This window comes from Scardinius erythrophthalmus (assembly GCF_964197995.2).
Source record: "Scardinius erythrophthalmus genome assembly, chromosome: 5".
Taxonomy (NCBI): Eukaryota; Metazoa; Chordata; class Actinopteri; order Cypriniformes; family Leuciscidae; genus Scardinius; species Scardinius erythrophthalmus.
The window spans coordinates 52467590-52488132 of NC_138225.1; the positions used below are offsets into that span (position 1 = coordinate 52467590).

Genomic DNA, 20543 nt, shown 5'->3' on the forward strand with positions numbered 1-20543 from the left:
AAGAGTAATCCCTTACTTTACTATTTCAAGGGAAAAGTAATTAGATCACAGTAATTAATTACTGAGTTACACCCAACACTGTATGACACACAGACATGTTTATGTAGTATATGTAGTTACATCAATGTTTTTAAAATGTAAAATATCTGCCAATATTTGAGGATATTGGTTTGTAGGCATTCGATCTCAACCACCACACTGTGACACTCGGTTCTTCTGTATATCTCTGCATTTGAATTTCTTTCTGGCCAGAAAATACCACATATTTTCCTCAGGCGAGAGTTTTGGAAGACATCCAGCTTTCAGTTTCAATTAGTGTGGTCAACTAGTCTACACTGATACATATTTCAGGCTAATGTTAAATCGGTTAAAGACTGTGTGTTGCTGTAGTTTGTTTCTTTTTTATGTTCTTAATCTTGTATGTTAGTCAAGGGCAATGACGTCTTAATGTGTTCCACGGTTTCACTAATCCCATGGTAACTTAGGGCCTCAATAATTTTTAATGATTTTTATTTTATGATTTTCAGATATCAGAGACTGAAAGAGGATTGTCAGCTCACTGCACAATGGGTCAGTGGACTAGCAGTGTAAGCAAATAACTTAATGTTTTTTTGAGTTGTGATTGTGCTCACTGGCCATGTGCTCTTATTTTTTGTCATGTTGGATGTGAGCACATGGATGTTATGTTTGTTTCTTTGTGCCATGTGCTCTCCCTTTTTGATTATTGGTTCATTCGCCCCCGCCTGCTCCCTATTTATTCTCCTTGTGTTTTCATTTCTGTGCCAGATCGTCATCTAATGTTCTTGCGTGCCTTGCTTGAGTGAACAGTTAATGCACTTTAACTTTACTCAGTGGCTCTGTTTTGACCTAACTTGTTTAACATAGATTTGCATTGGATTATTGTGTACCATGTTGCTATAAAAAAGAGAAAGAAAATATATTCCATTCTTTGTTATCAACATCATGACATGCATTAGACCAAGGTTTCCCAAAGTTTGTGAAGGAACTGCAGGGGGTTTGTGATTTGATGAAAAGCTAATAAATAATTATTATATAATAAATAGTTGTATACATTTATTTACAGCATTAGTTATTTTGAGAAAAATCTTCATGCATTACCTGATATATTCAAATGAATCTATATTGAATCGAATCGTGAAATTTGTGCCAATAACCAAAATCACAGTACAAGTCATTGTATAGCATGTAACTGTCACGGGTGGTTGCAGGAAGACAGAGCAAGATGAAGGTATCTTTTCAACACAAAGGTTTAATGATCAAAATACAAGACACACTATTTACAACAGAGATCGGACGAAGCCTGACTGAACAGATGGAACTTAAATATAAACACAATTATAAAGATAACGATGATTGACTAAACACAGGTGATAAAGCTGAACTGATAATGACAGTGAAGATGATGACAGGCTGACAAGTCCAAATGAACACAAACTAAACCAAACACCACTGTGACAGTAACATGTTGTCAGTAAACCGAATAAAACTTTGTTCAGTAATCACATTTTTGACAATACACTTCTTGTGAAGCAGGACAGCCCTGACTTAAAATCTCATGAGTACTTCAAGTAAATATTTTAGGTTATAGCGGTTCGGCTTACAAAAAAGTTTGGATTCCCTGAATTACTTGAGCTAACGTTAATAAACATGAAACCAGCAATGAATGAATATTATATGGCTAGAGTCTTCCCAGTTTTACATATTTTTGTCCAGACTTCCAGAATCAATTAGTGCAGGTTACTACTGGATATGATGCAGACATAATATTTAAGATAATTTGTTTAGTAACACATTATCACAGTTGTTTAGTAACTTACAATTATATATAGTCTCATATATGTAGTCTAGTTGATTGAGAGGTGCTTTTGTCACAAAATTCAGAAGCATGGATTGCATTTATGACATTTAAATAGTCATTCCATATTGTGAAAATATTCAAAGCTAAATGATATGGACACACAGTAGGATTTAAGAAGAAGAAAAAAAAGGGAGAATCAATAAATTGACTGCCATTGTGTGAATAATATGTAATCCATTAAAAAGCAACTGTAATCTGATTATGAGGATTTTAAACCATAGTTTAATGTAATTACAGGTACTCTATTTTTTAAATCAGATGTCATAAATAATAATAAAAAAAATACTCTAGTATTTCCATGCCGATTTTCCTATGTATAAATGTTTTACTTTCCATGAACAATCACATGTATTTGTTTCATTAAGTGCATTTGCAATATACACAAAATGCACACTGGCCGTCGCACACACGTTAGGACACACATACCACATCTCTGTAGAGAAGTATTGAGGACAAGGCTACTATGCATTCACTCTTTTTTATTCTTTTGTGCTTTGCCATCAGGACGAGTCTTTCTGAAACATTTACGGAAAAAGAAACTGCACGTTTTAATAAAGAGGAATGTGATCAGTGCAACAATTGAGAGTAAAAAGGCCACTACGTCCAGGCAGTGGTACTGATACCAGCTCAGTTCATGTGCCTGAACTCGTAGATGTTTAGCTCCTTTATTCCGCATCACAAATTCGATCCAGTAAACTGCCTGGTCCAGAGGCTTCATCGGCTGATCATGGTGGATTCTGGACAGTCTCATGATGCTTTCTTTGTATCTGATTAGAGAAGAAAAAGAAGCGCTGCTGAAAAAGTTTCTAAATATATTGACAAGCTTTGAACTACAGTGTTTTTCTATGACATCAGGTTTAAAGTGAAAAGCGGCCATTTTATTTCATTTCAAATTTATGAAAGACTTAACTCACAAGGGATTATTTAATACAGTCTTGAGAGCTTCTGCCAGGTCTTTGGACTCCATTGCATTGATATCGAGGACAACAGCAGCTCCTTTGGTCTTCATGTGCATCAGGTTGTCAGGCTGGTCAGCAAACAGTGGCAAGCCCACCATTGGGACGCCATGATAAATAGCCTCATACAGTCCATTTGTCCCGCCATGGGTAATGAAGGCCTTCGTTTTTGGATGTCCTATCAGATAAAATGAAGTCAGTATCTATTTGACACCAGTTATTGTTCTTTGTGTATAATGAGCACACATGACAACACTTTCCTTACCAAGCAAATCATTCTGTGGGATCCAGTCGTAGAGCTTTGTATTGGGGGCGAGAGTTTCTGGTGTTTTTCCACTGTAACGCCAAATAACCTGTGCAAATACACATATGGAGAACGTACTCTGTTACTAACGTAACCTCTGTACACTGAGATAACTGGAACGAGTACTGGATAGCAAGACGCAATGTGGAAAACTCCTTTTCCTCCGATTACTGAAGATTATAGAATAACGCAGTGGAGCTGCACGAACCTATGGGGAGAAAGCCCGCCAGAGCCCGCCAAAATGGGCGGGGCTCTCCCTCTATATTAGCGGGCAATCTGCCATAGGGATCTGCCATCATTTTAATTCGACTGAAGCGACGAACGCCGAGTCATGCAGCGTGAAAAAGTACGGCCGGTGACGCGGTACTCAGGGAACCAAGGTTATGTTAGTAACCGAGTAAGTTCCCTTTCGATACGGTTCACTCATACTGCGTCACTAGACTCAATGGGAACCCAGTGCAATCTTGCCATGCTTAGAACTGCGGAACGACAATCGTTCTGGGACCCTGGCCCAGAGCGCAAGAATAAGGGCCCAAGGGTGCCAAGTTTAATATAGGGCGATATAAAGCCCAACAGCAAGGGACTCAGACTACATGTCGGAGTCGCATGGAGGGTTCTAGCGGGTTGAGCTCACGTAGAGGTCAATGCCCAGCTTACACAGACAGGACCTGTGCTTGTAGTGCAGGGACATCCAGGTTAGAGAATCTGGTGAATGTGGATGGCGAGGACCAGCCGGCCACCACACAAATGTCACCAATGGATACTCTGTTGGACCATGCCCAGGGTGAGGCCATGGCTCTGGTGGAGTGTGCTTTAACTCCGATGGGGCACTGTGTAGGCCCATTGAAGCGTAGGCCTGTGCAATTGCGTCCACTATCCAGTGGAACAGTCTTTGCTTCGTGACCGGATGCCTTTTACCGGATGCCTTTTACTGCGGCCACCGAAGCACACAAAGAGCTGCTCTGACTGCCTGAACAGGGCAGAGTGCTCGATATATACTCGTAAGGCCGAACAGGGCAGAGTAAATAAGACTCCTGTTCACTCTCAGATGGGGGAAAAGCAAAGAGAGTGATAACCTGTGAGTCTAAAGGACCTTCAGCACATAGCCGTGTCTTTGTCTGAGGATGACCTTACAGTTGTTAGGCCCAAACTCAAGGCAAGAAGCACTCACAGAGAGTGCTTGTAGGTCACCCACTCGCTTGACCAATGCGAAGGCTAGCAGGAGAGCGGTCTTTAGCGAAAGGGGCCGTAATTCGGCCAGCTGGAGTGACTCGAAGGGAGGGTCTTTGAGGGTCCTGAGGACCGTAGACAGGTCCCATGTAGGAACTGTGAGGGGGCGGGATGGGTTTAGCCTCCAAGACCCCTTCACAAAACGTTGTTCTTGCCTACGGACTGTCCAGCCACAGGAGCCTGGAAAGCTGCTATAGCGGCCACATAGACTTTGAGCATGGAAGGGGTGCGACCCTTATCTAGCAGCTCCTGGAGGAACGACGGTACAGATTAAATGTCACAGGATTGTCGGTCTTCACTCTTAACTGCGCACCAGCTGGAGAAGACAGACCATTTAAGGGATAGAGGTGTCTTGTGGACAGGGTCCAGCCTCAGAAATATTGTTCAGGACTCTCGAGTATATATCCACACTTTCGAGGACACGTTTCCGCGGGACAGCATGTCTGCCCCTTGGTTCAATCTGGCATGTGAGCTATCAGCAAGCGCAGGTTGGGTTGTGCCCATAAGAGGAAGCGTCTCACCAGTTTGTACAGAGGTCTCGATCTGAGTCTACCTTGGTAGTTTATGTAGGACACCACTGCCATGTTGTCATGATGCCATTTCAGATCTGGCAGGAAGTTTCTGCGCTCAACCAGTAGCCTGAAGTCGGCCTGCCCTCACACAGAGCTCCCCAACCCGTGTTGGAAGCGTCTGTTGAGACTACCTTCCTGCTGGAGACCATTACAAGATATATGCCTGATTGGAACCAACGAGGGTCCTTCTAAAGGGTCAGGGCCTTGATGCAGCCATGATCCACCCTGATGCAGACAAGCATGGGCTGGAACTCTGGGTATCAGACAGTATTGTTGGGGTCGCATGTGAAGCATGTGAAGAAGTACTGGTGACGTGGAGGCAATGAGGCCCAGCATCCTCTGAAACTTGCTGGGGGGTGGGGGGTGGGGTGGGTCAAGGTGAGAACCCAACATGAAAGATGCCACGAGCCGATCCTGACTCCCAGGCTTTCCAAATGGCCGAGGAGCACAGATCTGTGAGTGTCTAGATCTGGGCTAGAATGAGCCAGTCGGCAAGGTAATTCAGGTCGTGCACTCCCTTCTGTCTTAGAGGGGAGAGGGCCTTGCACTTCGTGAAAGTGCATGGAGCAAGAGACAGTACGAATGGAAGGACTGCATACTGATAAGCCACCGCCTCGAACGCTCAAGAACGGTCTGTGATGGGGGGATATCTGGATATGAAAGTATGTGTCTTTCAGATCCACTGAGAAAAAACAATCCCCTGAGCACACTTGCGAGAGGATTTGTTTCAATGTTTTCAAACATATTGAGTGGCCGTTTCATAAGGGCGCCGTTCAGATGTCTGAGGTCGAGGATGGGCCTGAGGCCGCCGTCCTTCTTTGGAACGAGGAAAGAGCGTCTGTAAAAGCCTGACCCGCTGTAGGTCGGAGGAACTGTTTCTACAGCTCCTTCCGTTAGCAAATTCATCACTTCGGTGCGGAGGACATGGGCCACGTTGCTCCTTACAAAGTGGTGACAACACCCCTGAAGCGGAGAGGCCTGCAAGCAAATTGCTGCGTGTTCAATACCTATCTTGACACTCCAGGGATGGCTTTCCAAGTCTCGGCCCGGGTAGCAAGGGGGACAGGCCGCAGCAAGACTTAGCCTGCTCCTCTTCCTTCCTGAAGGATCAGGATGGCTTCTGAGGCGCAGGACCCAGCGTTATCTTAGGCCGGGGACCTAGGGGTAGCTCAATGAGAGCAGTTCATCTCAGTGAGCCTGGCTTCTGCGTGGGATTAAATTTATTATTGCTATAAAGAGACAAAAAAAAGTTACACACCTTTTGTGGGATCTGACCAAGAGCAGAAGCAATAGTGTTTGCTCTTTCCATTGTCAGGTTGTTGATCATGGAACCCAATGAGAAAACAACAATGCCATGATCTCCTGAGCTCTGAACAAACTTCTCCAGTTCCTAAAAGACACACAAATGACCACATACTTTAACTCAAAAACAGAAAACAAGACTTGAACCACCATATACACCATTGAAACTACTTAACAGTAAACATATGTACATAGGAAATAGCAATCACAGGGAAAAGAACCCACAAAAAAACAAAATACACTCTAACACACTCTAAAAATTGATATTTCTACCAAGGGTCAAGGTTCGGATGGTTTGCATGACCCAGTTTGTTCCTAATGGTAGATGACATAATTGCACCAACTGGGTTCAAAAAGCACCCCCCCCCCCACAGACTGTCATTCTAAAGTTGCCGTGTATTACTGAAAGCATCAATATTGTATTGTACTGTAAAATATGTCATTACTTATATTCTTCCTCATCTGTTTTAAAGTTTGGAACCATGCAAATTCTTTTGGTGCCATCAGTCAGACCACAGGGCCAAAATAATTAACCGAACAGTATTGACAGATCAGGTGTTTGGCTCAAAAAATATTCTTGTGGCGAGTTACAAAAGTAATGTAAAAATTAAGTAATTTTTTTGCCTTGATATGCAATTTCTCCCTTTACCCAGCTTTTTATTAGTGACCTAAATGTGTTCCATGCAGTTTACAAAATGGGATGACATTGCAAATCCATAGTTTCTTTTAAGGTCAACCGAGCCAAATCCCTCTCCAAAGTTACAATGTTACTTGATCTATTCAAGTGAGGATTCCTTAATTTACAAATGATGCTTGTTTTAATACAAATTAAATTAAAATTTTAAGGCATCAAAAATATTTCAGTAGAGCAGATATTACAAAATAATATATGGCAAAGTCATTACCTTTGACAGAGGTTTGGCGGGTTTGCAGTGCAGTCCTCCAACAAATTTAAAATTAGGCAGGAGTGGGCGTGGATACTCAAAATCCCAGTAAGTTCTAATCAACCAGATGTCAGCTTTCCCCATGGTCTCACACATTGTTGTAGGTTTGCCTGTGACACAAGAAATATTACTACTCAGTTGATGTACATAGGTCAAGTAACAAGTTTAAACAGTATCCGGAAGACTAGCTTACTGCACAATTAAAGCATAAAAGTCGGCCCAGATCAAACAAACAATAGTTACCCCTTATTTCAGTGTAAAGCCGGTCAAAAGTAAACCTCATGTTCAGTTCAAATATGGTTGTATACATGATGTAGAGGAGCATGTTTTCCACTCTCTCTAAGAAGCTCATATGGTCAGTGAGGTGACCCTGCACAGCGACCGCAGGAACATAGGATGGTGGTGTGGGGATCTGACCGCAAAAATGCTCGAAATTATATGCGAACGTTGAGCGTAGTGAGAGGACGTGCGGGAGTTTCAGCGTCTCTGCCATCAAGTCAGTGCATGACATCATTGGATCAGATAAAAGCACATCATAATGAGATTCCCGAAGCGCGTGCATAAGATCCTCATTGTGGAACATGCCCTTGCATGTATCAGCAGCAAGCACCATGAAGTTTGACATCACTCGTCTGATCATGGAGAGTTTCTCGTATGTGGTGGCTGTGTCGGTCATCCAGAGATGAATAAAGTCCATCCATACGGCATTGGCGTCGTCTTTCACCATGTTGACTTTAAACACATTGTAGTTGAACCGCTCCTTCCGTGTGTACTGTACAGTAGGAGATGAAGAACTGACCAGAACCGTCACGCTATGGTTCTTATCAACTAACGCGTCTACGATTGAACGCATGTTGTGCCAGTGGCTGAACTCGCCTGGCAACACCAAAACCCTGCCAGCCTCTACTCCACACAGCAGTGCGAACACAAGCAAAGTCCCAGAAACCATGGTCTGTGTGACCATGTCTGAAGTGTTTGTGTGCTTTCGGAAAAGTGCAGTGTAATCTATGGAACAGTGACCCAAATGCAGGATTTGCACAACAGGATTTGGACAAAGGTCGTGTTGCATTATGGAGGGTATAGGTGCACTTTGTCATTTTGCCAAAAGATAATATCTTGCACTTTCACTCAATTCCAGTTCTAAATGGTTTATTTTGCAATACTGCAATGAATATGCAAATGTTGTGAACAACACTTTTATAACTGTATAGCATCATGCTTTTACCTATTTTCACAAAACAACTTTTAACACACTTTAAAATAATTGTACTTTAGAAAAATATACTTGAAATTAAAATTCTGTTTATTTTTTAAAAGTGTATTAATTTGCCCTTTATTAAAAATATATTTTAGGTATATTTTAACTGTGTGCTGGAAATGATCATTTTAACAATGCATTGGAAGTATACTTTCAAAATACATTATAGTATACAATAGTATTTTGTACAAAGTATAGAATAAATAACTGAAATAGTATAAAATACATTTCAGAGAAGGTTTTTCTCAATCTTTTACACTGGCCAAATAGTATTTTTAATTGCTTTATATTTTTAATGGAAACAGATAGGCCTTATTGTGCATTATTGATCATTATTTGCATGAAAATATTTCCTCAGACCATGAGTTCTGCTATTATCATGCGCTAAGCAATCCTCGCTGTAGTTAAAACATTAAAACACAGCATGTCACAGGAAAAATGTTCAACAGCATCATATAAAAAATGTTGTAACTTCTCTGTAATGTTTTCATGCATTTTAAGTGCTTAACCCTCTACTGCATAGAGTTGCCCCCAGGAAACAGAAAGTTTTCTTAAGCCCTATGTTCAGTACATTTTTCTTTAAATGATTGCAACCAATTAGAATGTTTGAAAAAGTATCAAAGAACAGTCCAATAAGGTTTGGGAGTCACTATCAATCACCATTTGAAGGCGGGACGTCCTTTTCTGACACATGGTCACAGGAGCACATGGTATGAGATGAAAGCAAGATTATTTGCTTTAGTAATCTTATTTAAAATGACATGAACTGTACATAAAAAATGTGTGTGTGTATGAAGGTGCAGAGAAGTCTTTTGGCAGGTTTTGTGAAGGTTTTTTTATTTTGCATGTTCACAAATTCAGAAATAAGGGGTACTTTTCAAGGATGTCTTGGACAATACCTCACAATGGCAAATAATGTGTTACAAGTAGGGAAGATGTAGGTTTCCTGGGTGCACAGGAACACCTAATGTCACCAAAGTGACACCAATGTGCAGCATCCACCTGGATGATGCGAAGGCAGCCATATTGCGCCAGAACACCCACCACACACCAGCTTACTGGTGGAGAGGAGACAGAGTAATAGATGGCTCGCAGTCTCTGCTCTAATTCATCCCAAATTTTCTCTCAGGTTGAGGTCAGGACTTGAGCGCAGTCATGTTAGAACAGAAAGGGTCATCTAACAAACTGTTCCCACAAAATTGTCTTGGTAGGCTAAAGCATTAGGATTTCCTTTCACTGGACCTAAGGGGCAAAGCCCAACCCCTGAAAAACAACCCCACACCATAATCCCCCCTCCACCAAACAACCCCACACCATAATCCCCCCTCTACAAGACTTTACACTTGGCACAATGCAGTCAGGCAAGTACCGTTTTTCTGGCCATCGCCAAACCCAGACTCGTCCATTGGATTGCCAGTCAGAGAAGCGTGATTGGTCACTCCAGAGTCCAGTGGCGGCGTGCTTTACAACACTGCATCCCACGCTTTGCATTGCACTTGGTGATGTAAGGCTTGGAAGGAGCTGCTCAGCCATGGAAACCCATTCCATGAAGCCATTTCCATTTTGTCAATATACAGTAGTGTATATGGGGATGATTAGGATACATGAAGTACATGATATGACATGACGCACTACATGATACAAACCTATGTCTGTATCAAATCAAATATATTGATGTGTTTCAAGTGTTTTTTCCCTTTTTACTTAAATTATTTTTTTATTTTTTTATTTTTTTTATTGCTCTCTGAGAATTGTATAATGATAATTTTCTCTATGATTCTTCACCATTGTTGCGCAACGTTGCCCTCAGGCAACAAAAACATATTTTGGGGTTGGGGGTTGGGGGAGGGACATTTTTCAATAAATCAATAAAATGTTCCCAAAACAGCCAAGAAATGATGTGGAATAATTTGTATCATGTGCCATCAAAATGCATGCAGTAGAGGGTTAACTCCATTAATGATAACGGCATATTTAATCTAAATGAGTTTATCAGATGTAAAACATAGTTTAAATCATTCTTTTATTTATTTAAACTGTTATTGTGAACATGCACTGTATTTATGATTAGGACTCATAATGAAGATTTAAAGTGGTTTTCCTTCATCTGCCGTCAGTCCCTCAGACGCCATCGGTGTCGCCAAACTGCTCCGTCTCCAAAATGTTCGTAGGCCTATGTGTTATTCAACGGGACTTGAGACCAACTAAACAATTTAATTACACTTCAAATATCTTTTTTCCGAAGGTGGTTTCTGTCATTTACTGTATATTTTATCACGCTGTTTTAAAAAAAAAAAAAGTTTGTTTTTAGTTAGTAACGCGATGCTATAAAAACGGATGTGTGACATCATAAATGACAGCTGTGACTGACAGGTTCTCTGAGCGAAGTAGTCACTGAAGCACCAACAGAGATCTTCGGAGAACTGAGGAGATTGGAGATTTAAATTTAATATCTAAATTTCTATAATTAATTATTTCACACCGAGAGTGAGGGCGGGGCCTTGATTTCGCGGCTTTACTTCCTGCTCACTACTGTGCAGGTCTGGTCCCGAAATCACTACTTGAGACTCAAGTCCCAAGATGTCAGCGCCATATCGGGACACTGGTGGCTTCAGGGGGCCAATGTTTCGGAAAAAATTTAAGCTTTCCCGGGCGCCGCCATTGATTAGCAGCATAGATTATGCTGTTAGCATTCCATTGACTCCCATTCATTTTGGCGTCACTTTGACAGCAAATAACTTTACATCTGAGGCGTTTAAAGACTCCATTTGTCCATTATTTATTTCTGAAGAAACACGAAAATGTATAAAAGGCTTCATTACCTTGTATCTTACGTTATGGCCCTGTAGAAGCAGTTTTTGTAAAAATAGGCTAACAATTGCGTCATAACCACGCGACTCTCTGTAGAAAGATTACCGTATGGACAGGAGGAGAAGCTCGCGGGCAATTGGGGGGACGTGGAGGCAAAATGACAAAATAATTAATCAGAATACCTAGCAAAAGTTGCTCCTGCTCCTCATGGACAGCTCCTACTCACACTCTCCGTCTCTGCAAGTTTCGGAAGGGAATGATTCAGATTTCTTTTGGCACAGCTACTAGAAGACAGACGGGCTGCTCATGTCACATCTACGTCGTCAAGCTCAGTTTGAGTCTGCGCAGTCGCTCAGCCATCAGGAAGTGAGAGCTTCTAATTTACTTCACTTTTCTCCGTTGAATCCAATTGGGTCACTGTGTCCATTTCTTTTACTGTCTATGGGCGGCTTCCCTTCTCACCAATGGAAGAGAGCGAAGGGTCGTTGTCCATCTTTTTTTACAGTCTATGGTTCGTACGCATGGATCAGAGTTTGCGTGCAGGTGCGGAAATTTTCCCAAATCACAACTTATGCATCAGAAGTGGCGTACGCCTCTTTCAGGGCCTCTTTTGTGCGTACACATGACAGTTATAAATTCGGCACGCATGTGATTCGCGTATTAACTGCTAAATTTAACCATCATAGAGTGAAAGTTTGTTCGCTGCCTTTGATATCTCACAATTCTGTGCTTTCCATTCTGTGACAGTTGAGCTAAAAAATAAAGACGCCGTCTGAAAGAGAGAGAAAGAGAGAGAGAGAGAGAGAGAGAGAGAGAGAGAGAGAGAGAGAGAGAGAGAGAGAGAGAGAGAGAGAGAGAGAGGCGCGTTTCAGACATGCTTGAACACAGAATTGAATCCTCTTTCGCGTTTACTTGCGCTTGAACGGACACACACACATAATTATGTAAAAATTCCGGCAAGTATTCTCTCAGTTATGTCATTAGTGAACAGTTGAGAAAGAACCGGATGTGTGTCAGTGTATTCGGTTCGTGCATTCTGTCTTAAAGTGACAGCAGCCTAATATTCCTGCTGTTGTCTGTGTCATTAATGTTAATAATAATAAAAAAAACATCATTACCATCATCCACCATGTTCAAAAGAAAAGAAGATTTCAACTAGTAAAAACTATATATCTGTAATTTTTCACTATATAGTATCACCATAGGCTGCCATTCAAATTCAATTGTTGATATATAGAATTGAATTCTTACCAGTTGAAATTCCAAATTCTCAAATCAGAAATACAATTATTTCTGATATAAATAAGTATATGGTTCCTATACCACGTATTACAACGTAATTACTGATATGAAAAATTATATTTAAGAAATGCATAGCTGATATGTTTCAACTAAGAAATAAATTATTGATATCAAACAACTGAATTTGAATGGCAGAGTGAAGAAATCCAAATTCTGATATCAAGAATTAGTATTTTAAACAGTGAAAATGTAATTCTTGATATCGACAATTCATATCCTGTGAATGTAAATGTCAAAACGCAAGTTGCAATACACAGACAGCAGCCTCTAGTGATAATGCTGGAAATTTAGATTTTCCCTCACAACTGCGAGTTTCCATCTCACTAAAAGTCCGAAGTGCGAGAAAAAGTCAGAATTGTGAGATTATTTTAAGTGTTGTAAGCTTCCATATTAAGCTTATTCTAGCTCAACTACACTTTCCACAATAGCCTATAAAGATGTTCATGAGAAGAAAAAAACATGCGTGAGTCCTTACCTAATATTTCACTGTAGTAATTATCCAAACTCATCGAGGCCATCCGAAACCCGACGGAATAAACAACATACATAATCATATTTTTCACTCTTTCCATGAAGCACATGTGATCTGTCATCACCGACGGAGGAACCGGTACATAAGAGGGCGGTGAAGGCATCTGTCCACACATCCTCTCCATGGAAAACCCGAGTGAAAACCGCAGAGAAAGAACGAGTGGCAGATCCAGAATCTCTGCCAGCAAGTCACTGCATATGAACATGGGATCATAAAAGAGAACATCAAACTTTAGATCCCTCAAGCGCGCGATCAGCGCGTCATTACGCAGCATGGAGTCGCACACGGTGCGCTGAAATTCGTTCACTTTCCCCATCAGGTCCACGATCTGGAGACCAATTGTGACCATGCTTGGTGTGGGGTACTGCATCCAGATGTTGATCAGCTGTTCGCTCACACTGTGCGCCTCGTGCGCCTTCAGAGGCACGTCAAACACCAGGAACGGAAACCTCTCCTGCGCTGTGAAGTTCACGGTCGGCGAGGCAGAGCTCACTAGAACTGTCACGCTGTGATTGCGGTTCAGAAGCTCTTCCAGAATGTTGCGCATGTTGTGCCAGTGGCTGTATTCTCCCGGCAACACGAGCACATTGCCACCGTGCGTAAAGCTCACGTCAGTCAATAGGAAGATTACGAAAAGTGTGCATGACTTTCCCAAACAGTGCATGGCAGAAACGCTCGTGAAGACGCTCAACCACTGTTTCCGCTTTGCATCTGGACTGGGAAGGTGAAGAAGAAGGTAGGCGTATCCAGGAAAGAAGTTTTAGGGCAAAGGGCGGGACAGCAGGACTTTGGAGGAAAGTGGCGTCACGTAGTCAGGAAAACCAAACCATCACTACATTCTCTTGTGAAAAAGAAGTGCGCTTAATTGTATTGAATGTGAACTTGTAGGCCTGCATTTAAACGTATTAAATAACTGTACTTGCCGACTATAATATTAATAAAATAAAAGGTTAAGTGTAGGCTACATAAAGAGAGAATGTACACTTTCACGACTCGTTGATATTTTTAAAAAGTGCACTTTGTAATAATGTCAAAAAGTTTTACTTTAAAGCATGAAAAAAAAGATGATTAAAACATGATTTAAAATGTACTTTAAAGTAGCCTACACTTATTTTGATGTGTCGACTAGCATAAAGTGACATTATGTAAAGTACTTGATTATCATTTTAACTGTATAGTGTTATTCAATATTACATTTAAAGTTAATATATTTTAAATGTATAATTGCAACTCATAATTACAATCGAAATCTGCAAATACAAATAAATTTGAATATGTGACAAGTTTCAATATAAATGAATAAAGTATATTTCAGTTTACCACAAATGCTTGTTGGTACCATACAAAGACAATAGAAGTAATTCGCCTATGAAATTATATGTAATGATATACTTAAGTCCTAAGTTTGTTAAAAAGCACTCTTAAGTTCAGCTTAGTGCATTTAATATAATTTTACACTAATACATTTACATTTAATTGCAAGTAACATGCAGAACTCTCAGAAATCACTACAGTCAGTTTGCACTTTAAGTACATTTCCATTATAATTACTAAATTACTAAAGTATGATAACATGTACTTTTTCATAAATATTATTAAATTAATAAACAAAATAACAATAAAAAAGAAAATAATAAGGATATAACCTGGAGGGACCTGAGCAGTTTGAGGATAGTGCCACCTACAGGTCATGAAAAAGAAAAGGAAAAGAAAAAAGCTATTTTTTGCCTATAACTTGGGAAAGTCCTAGTCGAGACCAGACAGAAGGTGTGTGTGGTGCAGGCTTTAGTGTGGAGCAGATGAGGGTAATTGCTGGCGGGTGTGTGCAGGTGAGAGTCAGAGAGGATGATGGGAACTGTAGTGTGACAGGTGAATCATGACAGCATCTTGATGACACATGGTGAAAATTAATGCTCTTGATAACTTTGAAAAAGAAAGAAGGCATCAAATGGAGGGAACGGCCCATATAATCCTCTGATAATGTATTGTAGTTTGCCGGATGTACTTCTCAGTGCACTTGAGGTTGAAATCACAGCATGGCAAAGTGCACATTATCAGTGGTTTTATGTTTCTTGTATTGTGTGTAAAGGTTGTGGCCATTCAGAATGACAATTAAGTTTTATAAAGAATAAGGGAAGCTATTCAAAGGGGTTTGGGACTCTACAACCTTCTAACTCATGTTGTTCTGTTGCTTATTAGGACTTTGACTAGTCTGTAGAATATAATACTGTTGAAAGTTCTTGCCAGAAATGCAAGTTTAATTGGTCATCCATAATTTGTTTAATTGTTCATGTTTTTTTATGTTTAAGACCATTTGTAAACACTTTGTATAATCCGGTTATATGCGCAAGTGTAACACGACACTGATTCAGAACACAGGAATTAAGAGGCTGGCTCAAAAAAGAAAAATCCCGTGTTTCACAACTTTTTATAAGGAAAATTGTGTTACAATAACTGATTACATAACGATTACAAAATATCATGTTTCTTCTTTTTATAAATAACCTTGGTTGATCAGAGTTTTGAACTGAAATGAAGAATTGTGTCACAATAACTGATTAGGTAACGATTACAAATTATCATGTTTTTTCTTTTTATAAATAACCTTGGTTGACTAAAGTTTTGAACTGAAATGAAGAATTGTGACACATAGTGTAGTTTTAGTTCCATGAGCTCATTTTAATTCCCTGTGTTTAATACCGGTTTTATATCCCTAATAGCCTGACTAAATATGAATCTTGTCACTGACTTTTTCCTCAGCTAGAATAAGGGAAGTCTTTCATCCATATTGTGACTTATGTCAGAGTGAAACTTTTTTTTTTTTTTAACAAGACTACATGTAACGCGGGACTTGATTTTGTCCATCGGGAATTGATTGGATCGTATTTGTTTGTTTGTGACAGAGGTTGTCCCATGGTGATTTGAACATATCTTGGTAGGCTATGTAACAAGAAATGTAGACATTTCATGGAATATATAGTTGCCCCTTATTACCCTCGACCTACACAGAACTGATGTAGGGCCTGTAAACAGCAATAAATGAGTGCCCTTTAACCAGTCAGAGAACATTTTCTGTCTGTCAATCATTTAGCATGTCGGTAAAGTGCAAGGATCACAAGTGTGTTTTCCTTCATGACACCACTGCCTCTCCACAGGGGCAAGCGCTCACAAAACCCATCAACATGTCTATCAATGAAATGAATTTTACCTGGGCAATTGAGGTGGAAATGTTCAATGGCTTTTTGTATGTCTGTGTCTAATTCGAAATAAACCTAAAACAATATCGTGGCACAAATTTAAGAGTTATGTAGCCTACTTGAAATGCATTTACATCTTTCACCCGTTTGGATTACATGTTTTTAACGTAAACTAAACTTAATGTGACACATGTTTGTCAGATTATTACTAACTATGTGCATCTATTTGATTTTATTTAAAAAAAATCAAATTGTCAAATTGTTTAGAATCAGCATTGTGAAAACAATTAAATTTACCCATTTAAAAAGAATGAAATATGGCTATAGCTGACAAACAAGCAACATTCAGATAAAATGAATGAGATTGAAACAAGTTAAATGTATTGATAAATATATAAATCCGGTGATTGAGTATTTAAAACACTTTTGTTTATTACTATACAATTACAGAAATCTTACCTGTTTCTTGTTTTATTTATTTATTTTACTGATAGGGAAATCTAACAAAAATGAAATAATGCTCATTTAAAAAAGCATTACTTTACTAACACAATAATATAAGAAAAGAGGAATCACTTGCAGAGCATTAAAAAGGAAGCACAGACTTATTACCTTGTTTTGTTTTGGTATCTGATTAGGTTTCAGTTTTAAAAGCAATACATAAAGGTACTTGGTTCCTAAATTTGCTTTTGTGAATATTCTCGATTTTTCATCAGATTCGGTTATATGTAAAAACTGTAATCCAAATGGGTGGAAATTTTACATGCAATTCAAATACATGAATCTCACACTGAGGCCTATTATCTGATGTACACCAGATAAAACATTAATGAAGAGGCAACTTATTGTATTTAGAAAAATAAAGCAATGCAGTCCTGCCACAGAAATGAAATGCACGCGTACTTACCCAGGATGTCTGTATAAAAGTGTTCCCACTTCGATTTAGTGACTAGATAAAACAAAAAATCCTGTCCGCCATAAAACAGCACATTTTTCAGTCTCTGCATGAAACTCATTTCATCTGTATACTCAGAGCCGATGCCAGGGACGTAGGATGGCGGAGCCGGCAGTTGTGCGCAGAGTCTCTCAAACGTGTTACCAAAGGAAAACCTGAGACTGAGAACTAAAGGTAAGTTCAACTTCTGGGCCAGCAGCTCTCCACACAGGAAGAGAGGGTCGGCCAGCAATGCGTCAAACTTCTCTTCTCTCCACTTCTCGATGAGGTCTTCTCTGGCAAAGACGTGAGTGCACACAGCCCGATTCTGCTCTGATCCAACGTCAATCATCTCCTTGACCTTCAGTGAAGCCTTGATGAAGTTGTCGTTCGGTAGATCATGAGTCCAGTATTTCAGCATCCTTTCCATGTTCTCCAGGATGTCCTGCTTTGTGTGAGGAACCTGTATTATCTCCACATTGTAGCCCTCGGATGGAGTGGTTTTGACAGACGGTGTGGCCGTGTGAGTGACCACTGTGATATTGTGTCCTCTTTCGATCAATGCGTCTATGATGACTTTTACATTGAGCCAGTGGCTGAATTCGGCAGGCCAGACGAGGATCTTCCCTCCTGACACACTGAGCAGGTTCAGGTTCAGAAGAACAAGCAAAAGGAAAAGACCAGTGCTCCTTCTGGGACTCATGACAGCAGTGAACAAACTGAGCGGTGCACAGTGAGCAGGAACAAGCATGTGGAGGAGGAGCTACTGACCGGCAGCATGGAGACGTTAGTTTTAAAGAAATAGTAAGTATAGATAGACTGAGAGATTATGTCCCTCTGTTAGCATCTATATTCTCAATGCCTTCATAACATCAGCTTGCTTGTATATTTGCTTATAAGTTCATTTTTCTTTCACTTTTTATATTTTTTTATTTTACTGGCAGGGAAATCTAGCAAATATTAAGTAATGCTCATTGAAAAACACCACTTTCACAATTATATAAGAAAAGAGGAATCACTTACAGAGCATTAAAAAGGAAGTACAGACTTATTACATTGTTTAGCTATAAGAATTGTTTTGGTATCTGATTAGGTTTCAGTTTTAAAAGCAATACATAAAGGCATTTAGTTCCTAAATTTGCTGTTGTGAATATTCTCAATTATTCATCAGATTCGGTTATATGTAAAAACTGTAATCCAAATGGATGGACATTTTACATGCAATTCAAATACATGAATCTTACACTGAGGCCTATTATCTGATGTATATCAAACATTTATGAAGAGGCAACTTATTGTATCTAGAAAAATAAAGCAATGCAGTCCTGCCACAGAAATGAAATGCAACTTACCCAGGATTTCTGTATATAAGTGATCCCACTTTGATTTAGTGACTAGATAAAACAACAAATCCTGTCCGGCATAGAACAGCACATTTTTCAGTCTCTGCATGAAACTCATTTCATCTGTGTTCTCAGAGCCGATGCCAGGGACGTAGGATGGTGGAGCCGGCAGTTGTGCGCAGAGTCTCTCAAACGTGTTACCAAAGGAAAACCTGAGACTGAGAACTAAAGGTAAGTTCAACTTCTGGGCCAGCAGCTCTCCACACATGAAGAGAGGGTCGGCCAGCAATGCGTCAAACTTCTCTTCTCTCCACTTCTCGAGGAGGTCTTCTCTGGCAAAGAGTTGAGTGCACACGGCCCGATTCTGCTGTGTGCTAAAGTCAACCATCTCCTTGATCTTCAGTGAAGCCTTGATGAAGTTGTCGTTCGGTAGATCATGAGTCCAGTATTTCAGCATCCTTTCCATGTTCTCCAGGATGTCCTGCTTTGTGTGAGGAACCTGTATTATCTCCACATTGTAGCCCTCGGATGGAGTGGTTTTGACAGACGGTGTGGCCGTGTGAGTGACCACTGTGATATTGTGTCCTCTTTCGATCAATGCGTCTATGATGACTTTTACATTGAGCCAGTGGCTGAATCCGGCAGGCCAGACGAGGATCTTCCCTCCTGACACACTCAGCAGGTTCAGGTTCAGAAGAACAAGCAAAAGGAAAAGACCAGTGCTCCTTCTGGGACTCATGACAGCAGTGAACAAACTGAGCGGTGCACAGTGAGCAGGAACAAGCATGTGGAGGAGGAGCTACTGATCGGCAGCATGGAAACATGAATCATTTTTCTTCTGACTATTTATATATAGTTTTTATTTTACTGGCAGTGAAATCTAGCAAAATTAAGTAATGCCCATTAAAAAACATCACTTTCACAATTATATAAGAAAAGGGTAATCACTTACAGAGCATTAAAAAAGAAAAGCACAGGCTTTTTAGAATTGTTTTGGTACTCTGATTTGGTTTTATTTTTAAAAGCAAAATTGTCATGATTCCTGTCTTGTGTTCCCCTTGTCTTGTGTGGATTTTTGTTATTTCCTGTCCTGTGCCATGTTTTGTAGTCCTTTGTTGTTTTTCTTGTTTATTAGTCTCCCAGGTGTTTCTAATTAGCCCCGCCCCCTTGTTATCTTGAGTTTTTCTTGTTTATTAGTCTCCCAGGTGTTTCTAATTAGCCCCGCCCCCTTGTTATCTTGTTTAGCTTGTTTGCCTGTGTATTTAAACCTCTGTGCTTCAGTTGTTGTTTGTCGGTTGTTGTAGCTGTTCTGTGTTCTGTGGATTCTCTCCCCGCTTCATTCCTGCCTCATCATAACAGAACGACCGACCAAACAATGAATCCAGCAGCTTTAAATGGTAATCTCCAGCCAAGTAGGCGTCCACGCCTGATTCTTATCCCCAGGATGCCTGCCGCCACATCTGCCGAGCCGGAGATTCTTCACGTCATGCCTGCAAAGCCTGAGTCTCTTCACGTCAAAGCCTGAGTCTCTTCACGTCATGCCTGCAAATCCTGAGTCTCTTCGCGTCATGCCTGCAAAGCCTGAGTCTCTTCACATCATGCCTGCCGAGCCTGGGTCTCTTCACGTCACGTCTGCAGAGACTGTTCTGCCTGCTCCGCCCTGGCCGCCTGCACTGCCTGCTCCGCCCTGGTCGCCTGCACTGCCTGCTCCGCCCTGGTCACCTGCACAGCCTGCTCCGCCCTGGTCGCCTGCTCCGCCCTGGTCGCCTGCACAGCCTGCTCCGCCCTGGTTGCCTGCACAGCCTGCTCCGCCCTGGTCGCCTGCACAGCCTGCTCCGCCCTAGTCGCCTGCACTGCCTGCTCCGCCCTGGTCGCCTGCACAGCCTGCTCCGCCCTGGTCGCCTGCTCCGCCTGCTCCGCCCTGGTCGCCTGCACAGCCTGCTCCGCCCTAGTCGCCTGCACTGCCTGCTCCGCCCTGG

At 40.9% G+C, this 20543-nt stretch overlaps 1 protein-coding gene across 4 annotated transcripts; it reads right to left on the minus strand.

Moving 5' to 3' along the window:
* Positions 1 to 1258: 1258 nt before the first annotated feature.
* On the minus strand, positions 1259 to 19303 carry LOC308690847 (UDP-glucuronosyltransferase 2C1-like; the record flags this gene model as incomplete). 4 transcript variants are annotated; one of them, XM_081365579.1, is made up of 6 exons in its annotated part: positions 1259 to 2646; positions 2794 to 3013; positions 3101 to 3188; positions 6200 to 6331; positions 7149 to 7297; positions 18574 to 19303. In XM_081365579.1, the coding sequence occupies 6 exons, from the start codon at positions 19301 to 19303 to the stop codon at positions 2349 to 2351; spliced, it is 1617 nt and encodes a 538-aa protein (XP_081221705.1). In that variant the 3' UTR covers positions 1259 to 2348. The 4 variants fall into 4 exon arrangements, with proteins under 4 accessions (XP_081221705.1, XP_081221704.1, XP_081221706.1 ...); XM_081365578.1 differs by lacking the exon at positions 18574 to 19303 and adding an exon at positions 17195 to 17932; XM_081365580.1 differs by lacking the exon at positions 18574 to 19303 and adding an exon at positions 13034 to 14407.
* Positions 19304 to 20543: the final 1240 nt, after the last annotated feature.